The sequence below is a fragment of the Anomalospiza imberbis genome, chromosome 10, assembly GCF_031753505.1.
Source record: "Anomalospiza imberbis isolate Cuckoo-Finch-1a 21T00152 chromosome 10, ASM3175350v1, whole genome shotgun sequence".
NCBI lineage: Eukaryota > Metazoa > Chordata > Aves > Passeriformes > Viduidae > Anomalospiza > Anomalospiza imberbis.
This window is the reverse complement of record NC_089690.1, coordinates 11886083-11900408: the sequence shown is the minus strand read 5'-3', so window position 1 is coordinate 11900408 and position 14326 is coordinate 11886083. Positions and strand designations below refer to the sequence as shown.

Sequence of the window (14326 nt, the reverse complement as noted above, 5' to 3'; positions counted from 1 at the left end):
CATGTACCTCTGCCTCTTCTAAGCATGATTTCTTTATCATCATTTGTGAGCAAAGGTTTTTGGCACTTTTCATGATTGTATGTACAAGGGAATTTGTAGGATTAAAATTCCAGATTACCACTGTATAAGACAATAAAGAAGGTACTTTAATTTTTGAAAGAAACTCCAAATGCAGGTAGGCAAATTCTACCAGTATACTGTGGTTTTTCCTTAAGGCATTTTACTGGAGTTATATGAGGTTCTCTGTTAAATAGAGTGTAAACAAAGCATTTCTAGTTCTCACATTTTCAGGGGAAAGCTAAGTGAGCTAACTGAATTTTCTATTCTATTGAATTATATTTCTATTGCATTTTGAGCAATAGTTGCCTTTCCTCTGTCCACCTTGCAAAAATGGCTGGGGAAAATGAAACTAGGAAGACATTGTCGTGATTTCATGGCCTGTTCTTTTCATGTATATTTGGGCTGGGGACACTGCTTCCTAAAACATGAGGGCATTGGTGAATGGGATTCTGCTCACCTCACCTGAGCTTTCGGAGTCAGGAAGGTGAAGCAGCCCTGACAGGAGATGAGATTTGAAGAATGAGCTTTGATTGTCATCAGCTTTCTGTTACAAGAAGACTTTGAGGTCCTAGTTTGTGAGGTCTTTTGCATGCATTTCTGACAGTATCTGGATCCAAATCTTGCTCATGCCATTGTTCCATTAGATTTTTAGATGAGACATTACTTTGGGACCAGGCTATTGGCAGGGACAGCTTCCTGGAACATACTTCACGAATTTTATATTTGATCAGCAACAATTTTGCTTTCTCCTCCCTCCTTCACCTTGCAATGTAAATTTCATCCTGATGATCCAAGAGATCACCAGGCCTTTCTTTAAATAAATATGTGTGTGAGGCTTTATTTCATTCCAGGTAAGCACAAAAAGGCTTTGCAACAGATGTGGTTGTTCTCTTGGAACTTCTCCTGAGTGAGCAGAGTGGGCAAAACGGGATGGGAGTTCTGTGCAAAGGGCATTTCAAGGCCTGCTCCAGGTAACAGAGAATGGCTCCAAAAATACAGCCTTCATCTCACTCCAAATGCTTTCAGGGCATTGGCCAGTGAGCACTGCCAGCTCCACCAGCTCCTCCTTCCCACCAGCCAATCCACACCTTACGCTGGAGGGAGGGCAGTTGCAATACCTGCATCTTTCAGGGCCACCTGGCAATGTGACTTCTTACTGTTGCCTTCTTCAGGTGACTGCATTTCACCTTTGCTGTCCTGTGCCAAAATGACAGTGGCATTTTACTGCATACCTTCACACAAGGTGGCCCAGTTTCTACCCTACTGCTTTTCCCTTTCTCTTTTACTCTAATTATTCGGTTCCATGCTTCCTGGCCACTGCCTGTGCTGCAGGGATAAGAGATCCTTGACAGCTGCTGGGGTTGTGGGCTTGGTGCTTGATGGAGATCAAATCCACACAGTGCTTCCTGCTGTGATCTTTGACAGATGATGGTGCTCACCTGAAAAAAAAAAAAGGCTGTAAAATCTGAGATTTTGGTTAGAAACTTCTGCTGGCTTTTGTGTGCTGTCAAATATGATCTCTGCAAGATGAAGCTGGAGCAGGATGATAGGAGCAATGGGATATGGACAGGCAAGCTTGGAGGTCTTAGGTTTTTCCTCTGCCGGTCTCCCATGGAAAGCAAGGAGAAATGCTCTTGACATTTCCATTCACCTTAGGAGAGCTGCTCTGTTTTCTGCTAACAACAAATTTGGCCTGTATCAACTTCTGGTCATGTGGATGAAGAGGAATTTTGCATGAATGTCAAAGCCAGCCAGCATACATACAGCTGATGCTGCACATGGGGCTTTGGCAAAAGCATCTCCTACGGGTGACTTGATCCAGCCCCGCATGGCTTTGGCCATGTTCTCAGTGGTTGGTGAGAAGTTGGTTGATACTGTAGGAAAGCTTGCTCTTAGCTTCATGATCTCAGACACAGCTGTATTGTTTAAGCCTTTTTGATTTCAGCACTCTCTGACAAAGATCTGCATTCCCTGCCTCATCTTGCTAGTCCAATCCATGCTCAATTGCAAGGACAGAGAAAAATTATATTGTGCTTCTGGCATTGGTTGTCTCAGCCATATTTGGCCTATCTGTCTTATTTTCCCCCAGTGTTTGGATACCAGATTTGTCGAAGGGGCCAGATCAGGTCTGTACAGATGGAGTCCAGTGAATTCTAAGGGCTGGAGAGAAGATTCAGTTCATGTAATTTTCTCCACTACATTCCTCAGAAAGGCTTCTGAAGACACCTGCTTTCCTTCTGTACTCAGAGAACTCAGGATTTCCAGCACTCTTTTGGTGCTTGGCTGGTTTCCTGGAATCATCCTTCATTCCCTCTTTTTCTGACATGTCCCATTGTATAAACCTAAATAGATTTCATTATTGGTAGATTAAGAGAATGAAAACAATTGAAAGGGATGCTATTCTGATCATGTCATTGACCCCAGGAGCCAAATTTTAAGGAAAAATCAAGGACATGAATTACAGTTGTGGTTATTCATCAACTCCCTGATGGCTGTTAGTCACCACGTGTACTCCACATGTAAGCTTAGCTTTTCTGGATGATTTATTGAAGAATTGTTGAGTCAAGGACAAATCTCCTGCTGCTCTTCAGCAAGGTAGAGCTATTATTACAGAAAAGGCAGGCCCTGAGGATGAGCAGTGTTAGCTCAGGCCCAGCTCATAAGGAATGATGCTGTGATTTGTCTTGGCTGTGACTTATCTTTGCAGAAAACAACTAGTAAAGGAAAAGAAAGCAAGCTGGTAATTTAGCTGCTGGGGAGAGAATTTCTGTTGTGTTTGATAGCTGTAAGCAGGAGTCTTGGTAGAACAGCTCAAAGTGCATTTACAGTGGAGGCTCTTATGTTACTTAGAGGATGTGAGGTTGTGGTGGCATTCCTCTGTGCATAGCCCAGTGGCACCAGAACATAAAGTGGTGAGGCAGCTTAGCCTTTTCAGGATGGGGAAAAGATACCAGGCAGTAATTGAGAACACAAAACCATCCCAGAGGAGCCCAAAGTGCTTTTGCAACCTTGGAGTCAAGTTCTGTCTGATATGTACTTGTGCCCCTGTGTCTGACTGGAGTGAGAGGAGAATGTGTTCCCAGGTCTGGAAGGGAATGGCTTTGCTCATCAGTGGAGAGCTGCCACGTGTTTTCTGTGAGAGGCACCTGGCGCTGACTCTTCAGATTGGGATGAGAGCCTGAGGGAGGCTGGGGACTTTGTTCCCCTGTGCAGTCTCCAAAACCTTACCCTGTCCTACTTCCACAGTCCTTTTGCAGTGTCAGCAACACCCCTTGTGACGTGATGGGATTGGTGTTGGCCTTTACAAGGGGAACATCCTGAAGGTGAAATTAAATTTTGGGGAGGAGGACTCCATTACATGGAGCAAACCTGCAGAGAAGTGGGGCTAATTTAGCAAGCAAGGCTGCTGAGGTATTTCCCTGAGGACTGTGAAGGCATTTACCCATCAGTCACCTTTTCATGTGTCATGCAGTGTTGACCATCTCATTTCACCTGAGTGTAGCAATACCAGGGCCCACACAATTGCAGATCAGGACAGGCAGCTAAACAAAGTTTAAATAAGTTGTCCTTTTCAACGTGGAAGAAAGATGACTGATGAAGCTGTGTAAGATCTTCAGTGATTTATGGAAGGTGCCATGGTGAGGTGATTTTCTTCATTTCCTAGCAAGCTGGCAAAAGGAAGTCCTTTTGACACGTGTTTTGTGAAACATGGTGCTGCAAGGCACTGACTATAACAAGAGTATAACTGATTTAAAAAACAATGAGAGACATTCCAGGCAGATAAGTCTGTTAGTGCTATTAAAGACAAAGCTGCAAATACTGCCTTTGGTTTGGGAAATAGCAAAGTCAGAGAATGCTTGGAGATGGCAGAGGGAAAATGATTATGCTGTACTTTCCTTGCTCTTAATGCTCTTCTGAAAGCCCTCAGCAGCAGTTGCCTGAGCCAGGATGCTACAGTAGATGGACATGTTGTGTACCACTCTGAGGTTGTTGCGCTCTTGTGAGGGTCTCAGTAACAGGGAAGGAACTAGGAAAAACAAGGGCAGAACAGCCTCTCCTGCAAGCTATGTGTTTGTACTCAAGATGCTCAACCTGGTTTGTGCCCACTACTGTTACCTTGTAATCAGCTCCAAGAGAGGAATCCTGGTGAGTCTCCCCCAGGGTAACATCTTGCCAAATATTTAGTAGTGCTCTGTAGGGGTGTGAGCAGAAATGGCCCATCTAGACCCTGTGTAGCCCTTGCCAAATGTGCACTCTCAGTCCCAGGGGGTGGAACTGTTAAAACAATCTGTCCCCTGGCATATTTTGTCTCTGGCATTGCAGTTCCAGGAGAGATGGCATCTTGTGCCATTTCCAAAGGGAATTTCATGTCTTATGCACATTTGAAAATATGGACACAGTGTGTAGGGTTAACTGGGGTGTAGCAGGAAGTTGTTCTTATAGCTATCCTCTCTGTCCCCTGTTCCTTCTGTTCCGCCTCTCAGCTGCTCTCAGACCTCATTACCCACATTTTTCAAACCCTAGAGCACCTTTTTGACTTGCACTTTATATTCCATGTAGGCTTTCACCTTTCATCACTCCTATCTTAGTTTGGCTAATATGACTCTGGAGACAAGACTCTTAAATAAGCAGTCTGGCATGCTGGAAACCCAGCATGAGTTTAGAACTGACTCTCAAACTCTTCCTGCCCAGAGTAGAGGTGCACAGCAGTGCAGGGGCTCCTCTCAAAATGCTGCTTCCAGCTCTGGGAGCAATCTGGTCCTGCTGTTGTGGTCTCTGAGCCCTGACTGGTTTAGCCAAGCCGATCACTACAGAAACACTGCTGCTGGTTTTGGTGCCAGAGTGGGTTTAGATGTTTGTGACAGCACCACTCTTCACTGTACAGGCTCACCCTTTGAATCTGGGCTCTTTCTTGTTTTTCTTTTTTTTTTTTTTTTTTTTTCCTGCTTGCACCATGAAACACCCCTTTCCATTGCCAAACAGGATTTCAGTGAGGTGAGTGGCTTCCTCCAGGACATATGAAAAATGGAAAAAAACTGGGACACTACTTTTAAGATTGTTTTTAAAGAAGACTTTGGAGAAAGAAGCTGATTTCTTTTACGAGGGGGTGCTGTCGCGCTGCAGTGTGTTCTATCACCATGTCACAAGATTTCTAAAAGGAGCAGAATCAGTAGGACACTGGTGTATCAGTCTGCAAGGAGCAGCTTCCTTCTCTTGCATTCCATATTTGACTAAACTGGTATCACATGGTTCAGTCTCCCCACTCTTCTCCCACCCCCTGCCTGCTTCCGCCAAGTCCTCTCAAAATGTGCTTTGTAACTAAAGACTCCCCTAAAGAGCTGACTCTTCCAGTTCTCCTGTGTAACAAAAACTTGTGCTGCTCATAAATAGAATTGCAATTACCAAGGGAAACAGAAGAATCTGCACAGTCCAGATGCATCAGAGTGGCCTCTCATCTTGTCTTAAAAAAGTCTCTGAAATTCAACACACACTGCTCAGGCATAGCTGGGAGACCTCTGCAGAAATCTTTTGTTTGAGCAGCCATTGTCTGATCATCCAGGAGGTCAGACTTCCTTAGGTCTTGGGATTTACTGGATGGTAATGATTTCATATAGAAGAAAAAAGGTATTCTCGAGGTTATGCATCAAAAAGGATGAACCTGTGAGGAAAAATCAAGAGCCTTGACTATGCATGCTGGGTCCTGTGGAAGGATTAAGCAGTAGTAGAAAAGAGGAAGACAGTAGGGTATGTGAGTGGTTCTTAGCTTTCCCTATAGAACAGATCACATATATAAGAAAGATCCCTTCTATATATCTTCTCCCTAGGCTGCCAGGGAACTCGAGAGGGGCATACATCAGTTAGTGCCTGGGTCTGGCTTGGCTCTCAGAGGAATTCCTGTGATAGGCTTCTTCTGTGTGCAAGGTTCTGCTGATTCTCCTCTGTGGAACCTTTCTGAGCCCCCCACTGCTCCTTTGACCTCTCTCTAGTTCCCATGCAGGAGAAGCCTCCTGAATTCAGTCACTGCCCAGACCATCACCCTATTCAGTTTAATGAGACCAAGTTATACTAACAGAACAGCATCTTGTTTTGCCATGAATCCTTTTGGTGGCAATGGTTGCACATCTAAAGCATCAGGAAGAAAGGCTTCAAGAAGAAACCCAGAATTAGGAAATGCATATGTTAGAAATAAGTCTTTATGTAATACTTTTCTTGTGATCAGTTTCTTCAAAGACAAATCTGTGTGTTCCTCCTTATTTACACAAAGCTAATCATGAAATAGTAGTGGATCCCAGCACACACTGCAATGGTCATGAAATCTGTTCATCTGAAATTCTGTAATCTTTGCACTATGTTTTTTTTGTTTTTAATGGGAAGAATAGTCTCTGTGTCATCTGCATCAGAGTCACAGTTCATTCAAGGATGTGTCCCAAATGTAGGTGTTATATAAAGTAAAATCTCTTTTCTCTGTTTTTATTCTATTTGTATCTTAGTGCTTGAAGTAGAAATAAATACTTTTTTTCCTGACGCTGAAGAAACAACAAAGGAATGACATTCTGTTGGTAGAACTCACTTGCTCACCTGTGTTCCTCTGAATTCGTGTTTAGTAAACCAATTAGCAAGCCTGGCCTACAGGTGGTGCTCCTGATTCTTACAGTCCTTGCCTTCTCATGCTTGCAAGCATACTCACCTGTTAGAATGTCAAATTTAATAGCTTGGGAAGATCTTAAATTAGTTACATGTCTAGAAAAACAGAACTCCTTTAGAAAGAAGTGGTAACGGTGCACAGTCTCTCACTTAGCTTTGCCAAACAACCTTTTCAGTGTCACAAAAGGTACTACTGCAAAGTATGTGTTTTGCCTGGCAGCAGCAAGAGGCTTCTTATGTATCAGTGAACCTACTTTAATACCATGAGAGCTGGTCCTTCAGCTAAAATTTATTTTGTGTGTTTGACCCTACAAATTCTGGTTTGGTCTTTACAGACAACTGCACCGTTCTTCTATAAATTTAATTAGTTTTTCTGTAACCCCTATTGCCTCCTCCTCCCAGGTGGTCCTGGGACTGAGATGAAAAGAACAGAGCTCAAACTGCCCACTGATGTTACTAAGTACTTGGGTTGAGTGCCAGTCTTGGTATTTTACTTTGTATTTGCACTTACATGCTTGCTGAACTGGAGTGCCTACTGCTGTTGTACATTCATGGACTGTAGAAGCTTGGGGTGAAAGCTTTGTGACAGGGTTGTGGGTGTCACACAGTGTTGGTTGATGGGATTCCTTGAAATCCCTTCACATTTTAAATAGATTTGTGAGCAAGGGGGTCAGTTTGAAGACACTGCAAACCCCTAAAGCCTTAGGTAATCCTGAATTTGGCCAGCTCAACTATTTATAGAACATTCTATGCATATTCTAAATATACTTTCCTCAAGGGGACCTTATCTCAACTCCCTGCTCCACCACTTCAGTTGGATCAGCAATGCTGCTGTGATCATTTAGCAAAAATTCCTTCTCTTGTTCTGTGGCAGAGCTGCAGATGTTGCTGGTTCGGGACTTGAAGGGGAAATTCTGTGCCAAGCAGTGCCCAAGGGTTTGAATTTAAACTGCAGCCAGCCAGGTAGAGAGATATTGATGATATATTAGATCTTTTCCTGTAACCGTTTCCTTACTATTTTTCAATATTTCTCTTCTGCTGGTAGGTCTAGAGTTCTGGAGAGGGAAAATCAAGTGACTCATTGACAGTGTACAGAAGACAGGGCTTGAGTCCCACTTGCTGCTGTTTGAATGGGGTTAGACTATCAACTCTATTGCTCCCATGTAAGGACAAAGGATCTCTTCAGGCCAAGGAGAGCAACTCAACCAACAGCAGATTTTGTAGTGGGGAATCTCTTTGGAAAAATCCTGATTTTCTTTTTTAGTTGAAGACTCTGGGATAGATGTTCTGGTGCAAAGGGCCCATTGCAGAGCATTTTTCATCCTTTAAGTTTAAAAATATTTAGAAAAATGTATCCCTTATTGAATCCCATAGGTTTGAACAATTTCTTCTGTAGGATAATTACATTTTGTCTGCCTGTCTCAGGAACATCTGTGGATCTGCATGGCAGGTGCTGCAGACCACCATCCTGAGGGGAAATTTTGGTTGAGTGTAGAGGCAGGATGGGCCATCAGAACCCTTCATATCATGAATAGCTGTGCTTCCCCACAGTAAGGGCCAGTAGTACATTAATCTTTGGGGGGAAAAAAAAATTTCTCCCTGTCCCTGTGATGTGATTGATCCAGACTCCACTCCATGGGTATTGGACTCAACTTCTAACAGAGGTGTAAAACACTAAGGCTGCTTGCACTGGTTCAGGGACAGGATTCAGAGGCAGTGTGTCAGTAGTGTCTGCAGAAGTCACGTCAATTTAGGTACCCATTAGAAAACCCCTCCTGGGTACAGAAAAGAGAGACTGCTACTTATTTGGCCTCTGGGATAGAGAAGCCTGTGCAAGACTTTGCCGCTCCACAGATCAGGGTAACATAGCTCACTGTGTGTCTAAGCCTCAGAAAATGTTTTTGAGGTTGACAGAAGCTTTTCTTAGTTATTACCCTTTGAGGATGAACAGGGCAGCATGTGGCAAGATCGCAGAATGGGATTAGCTCAGGATTTAGCAGGAAGAGTTTCTTAGCACTCTTTTAGAGCTATTTCCTTCTATTGCAGCCCCTGGAGCTGCATGAAATGGAAGGGTTTAGGTCCTTGCCTGCCTGGTAGGAAAATCATCCCAGCTCAGTGCAGCAAAATGGACTGGGTCCAGTGCTCTTGGAAGGAATGAAACAGGTAAAGTGTATTTAACAAGGAATTTCACATGGGAGGTTTCAGGTACACTGAATATTGCGCCAAGATGCATTTTGCTTCACACAGAGGCCTCCTCCTACAATCTTCTTGGCTTTCCCAAGGAATCAGTGTCCACGGAGCTTTAGATTTTGCTCTGGTCATGGCTCACCTATATGCATGCCAGTGGTGTTTCCTTGTTGCTGTCCTAGCATGCAGGAAGGGACAGGTGAGTCTCTCTGAAAGCACTGCAGTGCCACTCAGCCTAGTGCAGCCCTCAGTGCCTTGCGGTGCTGCTGCTGCTCTCTGCTAGGGTGACCCACTCAGTACAGGCAGTGTCTGTGATCCTACAGGGATGCATTACCTCAGGAAAGGCTCTGCAGTCACTGGGACTATGACAGGATGGGTACTCAGACTGTAGTGCTGATCATTTGTCTTTCACATTCCTGATGTGTCTGCCTGTGATTTCTGGGCTGACAGAGTGACTGGCAGCTTTCTGGCTCACTCTCTTATGCCTCTGGCTAGTTATTCCCCTTGCTGTCTCTCTAAGACTAGCTTCCTTTTAATGGAAGTTGTCCATTTGACCATGCTTGATGTAAACAAACCATATTGCCTTTCAGAAGCTGGAGTCAGGATTGCATGCCAGCAGAAACTAGTGCATTTGTACTTGTAAGGAGTAAAATCTATCCCTTTTGCAGTGCTTATAACAGCTTCAGCATCTCCATTCAGAACCACTGGCCTTTGTTCCCTCATGGCTGAGGTGTGGAGGCTGAATTGATGCTGGGAAGCAACCAAAAGCATTTAACCACAAGAGGAACACCAGCAGTGAAACAGCCCAGAAAGCAGGAGCAGACTGCAGAGCAGTTGAAGTGCAGAGCTCAATTTTAAGCCTAATTTGAACACTGAATGAGGTGCTAATATCTCAGCTTCTGTGTAGAGTCTCTTCCCAGTCTGCTGTTCATGTTCTATGGACACAGTATAGTGGGATGTATTTATAGAATTCCCACTGAAAAGCTGGCTTTGTACAACTGGTACGGGCACTGCAGGGTGAATGCCATGCCTGGTTTTGGTGCTGAAAGTAAAAATCTGTCTTCATGTCTGTGTTCTGGGGAGCTGATCAGATATTTTATGTCATTGCAGCTTGAAGAGCCAGTTTCAGAGCTGGCTTCTCTAACTGCCTGATCATTTAGCCTGCTCCATTCGCCCATAAGAGAAGGATGCATTTCTTTTGTTCATGTTGCCTTGTTCATCAGTAGATGTAAAGCAGATTGTAAAATCAGACCCGCTTGAACTAACATTTGTAGCTATTCATTCAGTCATGAACAAACCAACTCCCTGATGCTGATCCAGCTTTTTTCTACACCAGAGAGAAAATAAGAACAGCGAGTCAATTAATATTCTCTTTTCTCTATGGAGTGTTGGGTGAAACATTTGGATACTCTGGAAATGAATGTCAATATGGTGAAAACTGGTTTAGTAGGTGTTTAAAAAGTTACATTTAGTTCTGGAAGTAGCTTTGCTGTGTTTCACCAGCGGCTGCTGCTTTTTTCCATTGCTTGAAATGTGATGTTTAGGATGGACTTCACGCATTCCAGGAATGCAGGGAAGGTCCTGCCCTAAGTCAGGTGAGACCAAAGGCTGTCTGAATGCTGAGCTTGATGTATGTTTTTGCCACACCAAAAGTTATAGATACCTCTGGTTGCTTTTTTTCCTGCTGGGTATGGAATGGGTTTTAATCCTGGTTAGATCCTGGATGTGTTTGCCTTTTTTGAAAGGACTTCTCTCTCTGTCTTTTTCAGGCATGGTTCAGAAACTCGACCAGAAGCTGCCTGTAGCCAACGAGTATCTGCTGCTGTCAGGCGGCGTGCGGGAAGGTGTGGTGGACATTGACCTCGATGAGCTGAATGTTTATGCCCGGGGCACAGACTATGACATGGACTTCACCCTGCTGGTGCCTGCGCTGAAGCTGCATGACCGCAACCAGCCGGTCACGCTGGACATGCGCCACTCGGCCCTGTGCCACTCCTGGCTGAGCCTGCGCCTGTTCGACGAAGGAACCATCAGCAAATGGAAGGACTGCTGCACAATCGTGGACCATATCAATGGAGCTACCAATTACTTCTTCTCCCCAACAAAAGTTGCAGACTGGTTCTATGAATCCATTAGCATTGTGCTCTCTGAGATCCAGAAAAAGCCCCAACGAGGGATGCCAAAGGTGGAGAAGGTAGAAAAGAACGGGACTATCATATCCATTATTTTGGGAGTGGGCAGCAGCCGCATGCTGTATGACATTGTCCCTGTGGTGTCCTTCAAAGGCTGGCCAGCTGTGGCACAGAGCTGGCTGATGGAGAACCACTTCTGGGATGGGAAGATCACGGAGGAAGAAGTCATAAGTGGGTTTTACTTAGTGCCTGCATGTTCCTACAAGGGGAAGAAGGACAATGAATGGAGGCTGTCATTTGCCAGGAGTGAAGTGCAGCTGAAAAAGTGCATCTCCAGCAGCCTCATGCAAGCCTACCAGGCCTGCAAAGCCATCATCATCAAACTGCTGTCCCGCCCCAAAGCCATTAGTCCATATCACCTGCGGAGCATGATGCTGTGGGCTTGTGACAGGCTGCCAGCCAGCTACCTGGCCCAGGAGGATTATGCAGCCCATTTCCTCCTGGGTCTCATTGATGATCTCCAGCACTGCTTGGTCAACAAGATGTGCCCTAACTACTTCATCCCGCAGTGCAACATGCTGGAGCACCTCTCCGAAGACACCGTGATGCTCCACGCACGGAAGCTGTCCTCGGTGCGCTCCGACCCTGCCGAGCACCTCCGAACTGCCATCGAGCACGTCAAGGCAGCCAACAGGCTCACCCTGGAGCTCCAGCGGCGGGGCAGCACCACCAGCATCCCCTCCCCACAGTCCGACGGAGGGGACCCCAACCAGCCTGATGACCGGTTAGCCAAAAAGTTGCAACAGCTAGTGACTGAGAACCCCGGAAAGTCCATCTCTGTCTTCATTAATCCAGATGATGTCACAAGGCCCCACTTCAGAATTGATGATAAATTTTTCTGAGCTTTTGTCAGCGTTTCCTGGGATTTTTATTTGTTTTGTTTTTTAAAACTCTTGCAGTGTGCAGGTTTTTTAATTTGGTTTTCCTTGATGACTTAGTATCTTGGTTTCTACATATCCAGCATAGATTGGATCTGTTGAGAACAATCTGAACAAATTATAAATCCTGTTTCTGCAGGACAGTGCAGATTTTGGAACAGTATATTACTATTTCATATGCTGCTTTTTTTTTTTTTCCACCCACCCTGCCCCATTGTCTGTGAGTAGTTTCTAAAGGAGGACATGCATCGTAAACACAAGCCACAGTGTAATGTAGGGGTTTTTTCCAAGCTTCCATAATTTATGTACATTGTTGGGCTGGGAGAAAGGACAACTCACCTTCTGTTGCTTCAGAAATTCACTTCTTTTTCCATGAGCTTCCATCACCCTAAAGAAATGAGGAGAGGCTGGGTTGGAAAGCACTGCTGGTAATCTGATGAGGCCAAATCTACTGGGCTGAAGCCCAGTTCATCTGTTCTTCACATTTCTGATATAGGGGACAAAGCTGACTTTAGACATGATGATGCAGCTTTTTGGGGAAAGAGTTGTTTCTGTTTTGATCTACTTTTTGAATGTAATTGTTCATTAATTGGACCTTGTACAGTCCAGAGGGTTGTTTCTGCTGCTTTTCCATGCGGAATAAGGTTATGGAATGTTAGTTTTAGTGTGTGTAATTATTCAAAGCCTTATTTAAATTCTATTAAAGAACATACCATTTTAAATGTAATTGCACTAATGAAATCTCTGCCATTACCTCAGTCCCACTGTTTGTGTTTCTTTCATGAATTAGCATCTGTTATTAGGTCTCAATATTGCTGATTGCTTGAGACCCCTCCGGTCTCATGGTTTCAGGTGATTTCTTGATTGTCTTTTGTAAAAGACTTCCTTGTTAGCCTGGCTATGTGTGAGCAGTCAGAGTTTTGCATTGGCATATTTCTTTGGATGCGTATTGTGTGTTGCAGTGCATATTGCATTAATATGTATTGCATGTTGTTGAAACAGGTTTTACCAGTAGATAAGGATGTAATGCTAAAGCAGTGGTATGTGCAAAGTGAATCAGCCAGACCTCCAGCAAAGGAGCTACCTTGCTTCTCTAATGCATGTATTAGGCCTGATCCTTTCTGGCAGTTACCATTCCCTGGACTCCTGAGAACTTTCTGACTCACCCTGGGACGTGGGAGATCTCACTCTGGTCTCATGTTTGCAAAAGTTGTGTTTGTATGTAAACTTGTGGTGCAACAGTAGCCTTGAAAAACACATACACTTTTCTTCTGTGTGTAGGGTAAGATGTATGGTAACAAGGGTTAGTCTGAGCCAAAAATAATTCCAAGAGTTCAAGGATAGAGTGACTTATTGTGGCTGGCTGGCCAGTGACTGATATTTAGGCCTTAAATAAGCAATTTGGGCTTACTGATTATCCCAGAGACGCTGTTCTGATCCAAACTTGATGCATGTGTTAAAATGTGATTATTAGAGCAGGTTGAAGTATTTTTAAAATATTTGACAGACAAATGAGGTGCATATCTAGTAAATTCTAACTGATAAAAATTGTGTATGAAAAATGTGTCACTTTTTCAGTCCAGCCTTTGTGGTAAGGAAACCAGGCTGGTGGAGCAGCACACCAATAGCTTTGGCAACTGCTTTATTAGATGGCAGGGAGGTTTCAATACCTGATCTAGTGCCCAAGTCATGTCTTAAAACTTCAGCTCCTCCATCTCTTGGGCATAATTGAAAACTTCACCCCATTGCTATAGCCAAGATGTTCACATTTACCTGAATTTACTGGTACACGATTACAAGAAGCTCTCAGAAGTTGCTGGCCTGATGGAGTGGATGAGGATTTAACCTTAAAGCACAATTTGCTCTTGATCATGAGCCCCAGTGCAGCTGCAGTTTGGTCCGGGAAAGGACATGGATTGGCTTCAGCAGAAGCAGAGCCGGGTCCTACCCGTGTGGCTATTGCCAAAGATGAGTTTCCATATAAACCTGTGAATCCTGCCTGGGGGAGGCAGGAGAAAAAACGGGGAATCCTCTCCAGAAGTGCGTGGAAAATGCAGATTTTTTGAAGTGGTTTCTTCCCCAGTCTCTGGGACTTCTGTTTGTTGAAAGAAGAGTCTGGGCTGCAGGATGAAGTTTGCCATCACCACGTGAGAAATCTGCTCAGCACAAAGCAGCAGTAGCCTGGCAGGCAGAGTACTCTCCCAAGAGACCTATTGTCTGTGCCAGTGCTCCTGAGATATGCAGAAACACAGCCTTCCTCACGCCAGTTCAACCTCCTGGTGACCAGCAGTTTGACTAGCCCATGTCAAGCTCTGGTGTGTGCTCCTTTTTTTGGTTTTAATTAAAAAAAGATTTTGAAAAGTA

The 14326-nt window shown here is 44.4% G+C and overlaps 1 protein-coding gene across 2 annotated transcripts in view; it reads left to right on the top strand.

Annotated features, from left to right (window-relative positions):
- The window catches only part of MB21D2 (Mab-21 domain containing 2), a 60862-nt gene extending 46536 nt beyond the window's left edge, over positions 1-14326 (top strand). For both annotated transcript variants that reach the window (XM_068200690.1, XM_068200691.1), the window contains exon 2: positions 10662-14326. In XM_068200690.1, the coding sequence (XP_068056791.1) occupies positions 10662-11926 (1265 nt within the window). In that variant the 3' untranslated portion in view covers positions 11927-14326. The remainder of the gene's footprint in view (positions 1-10661) is intronic.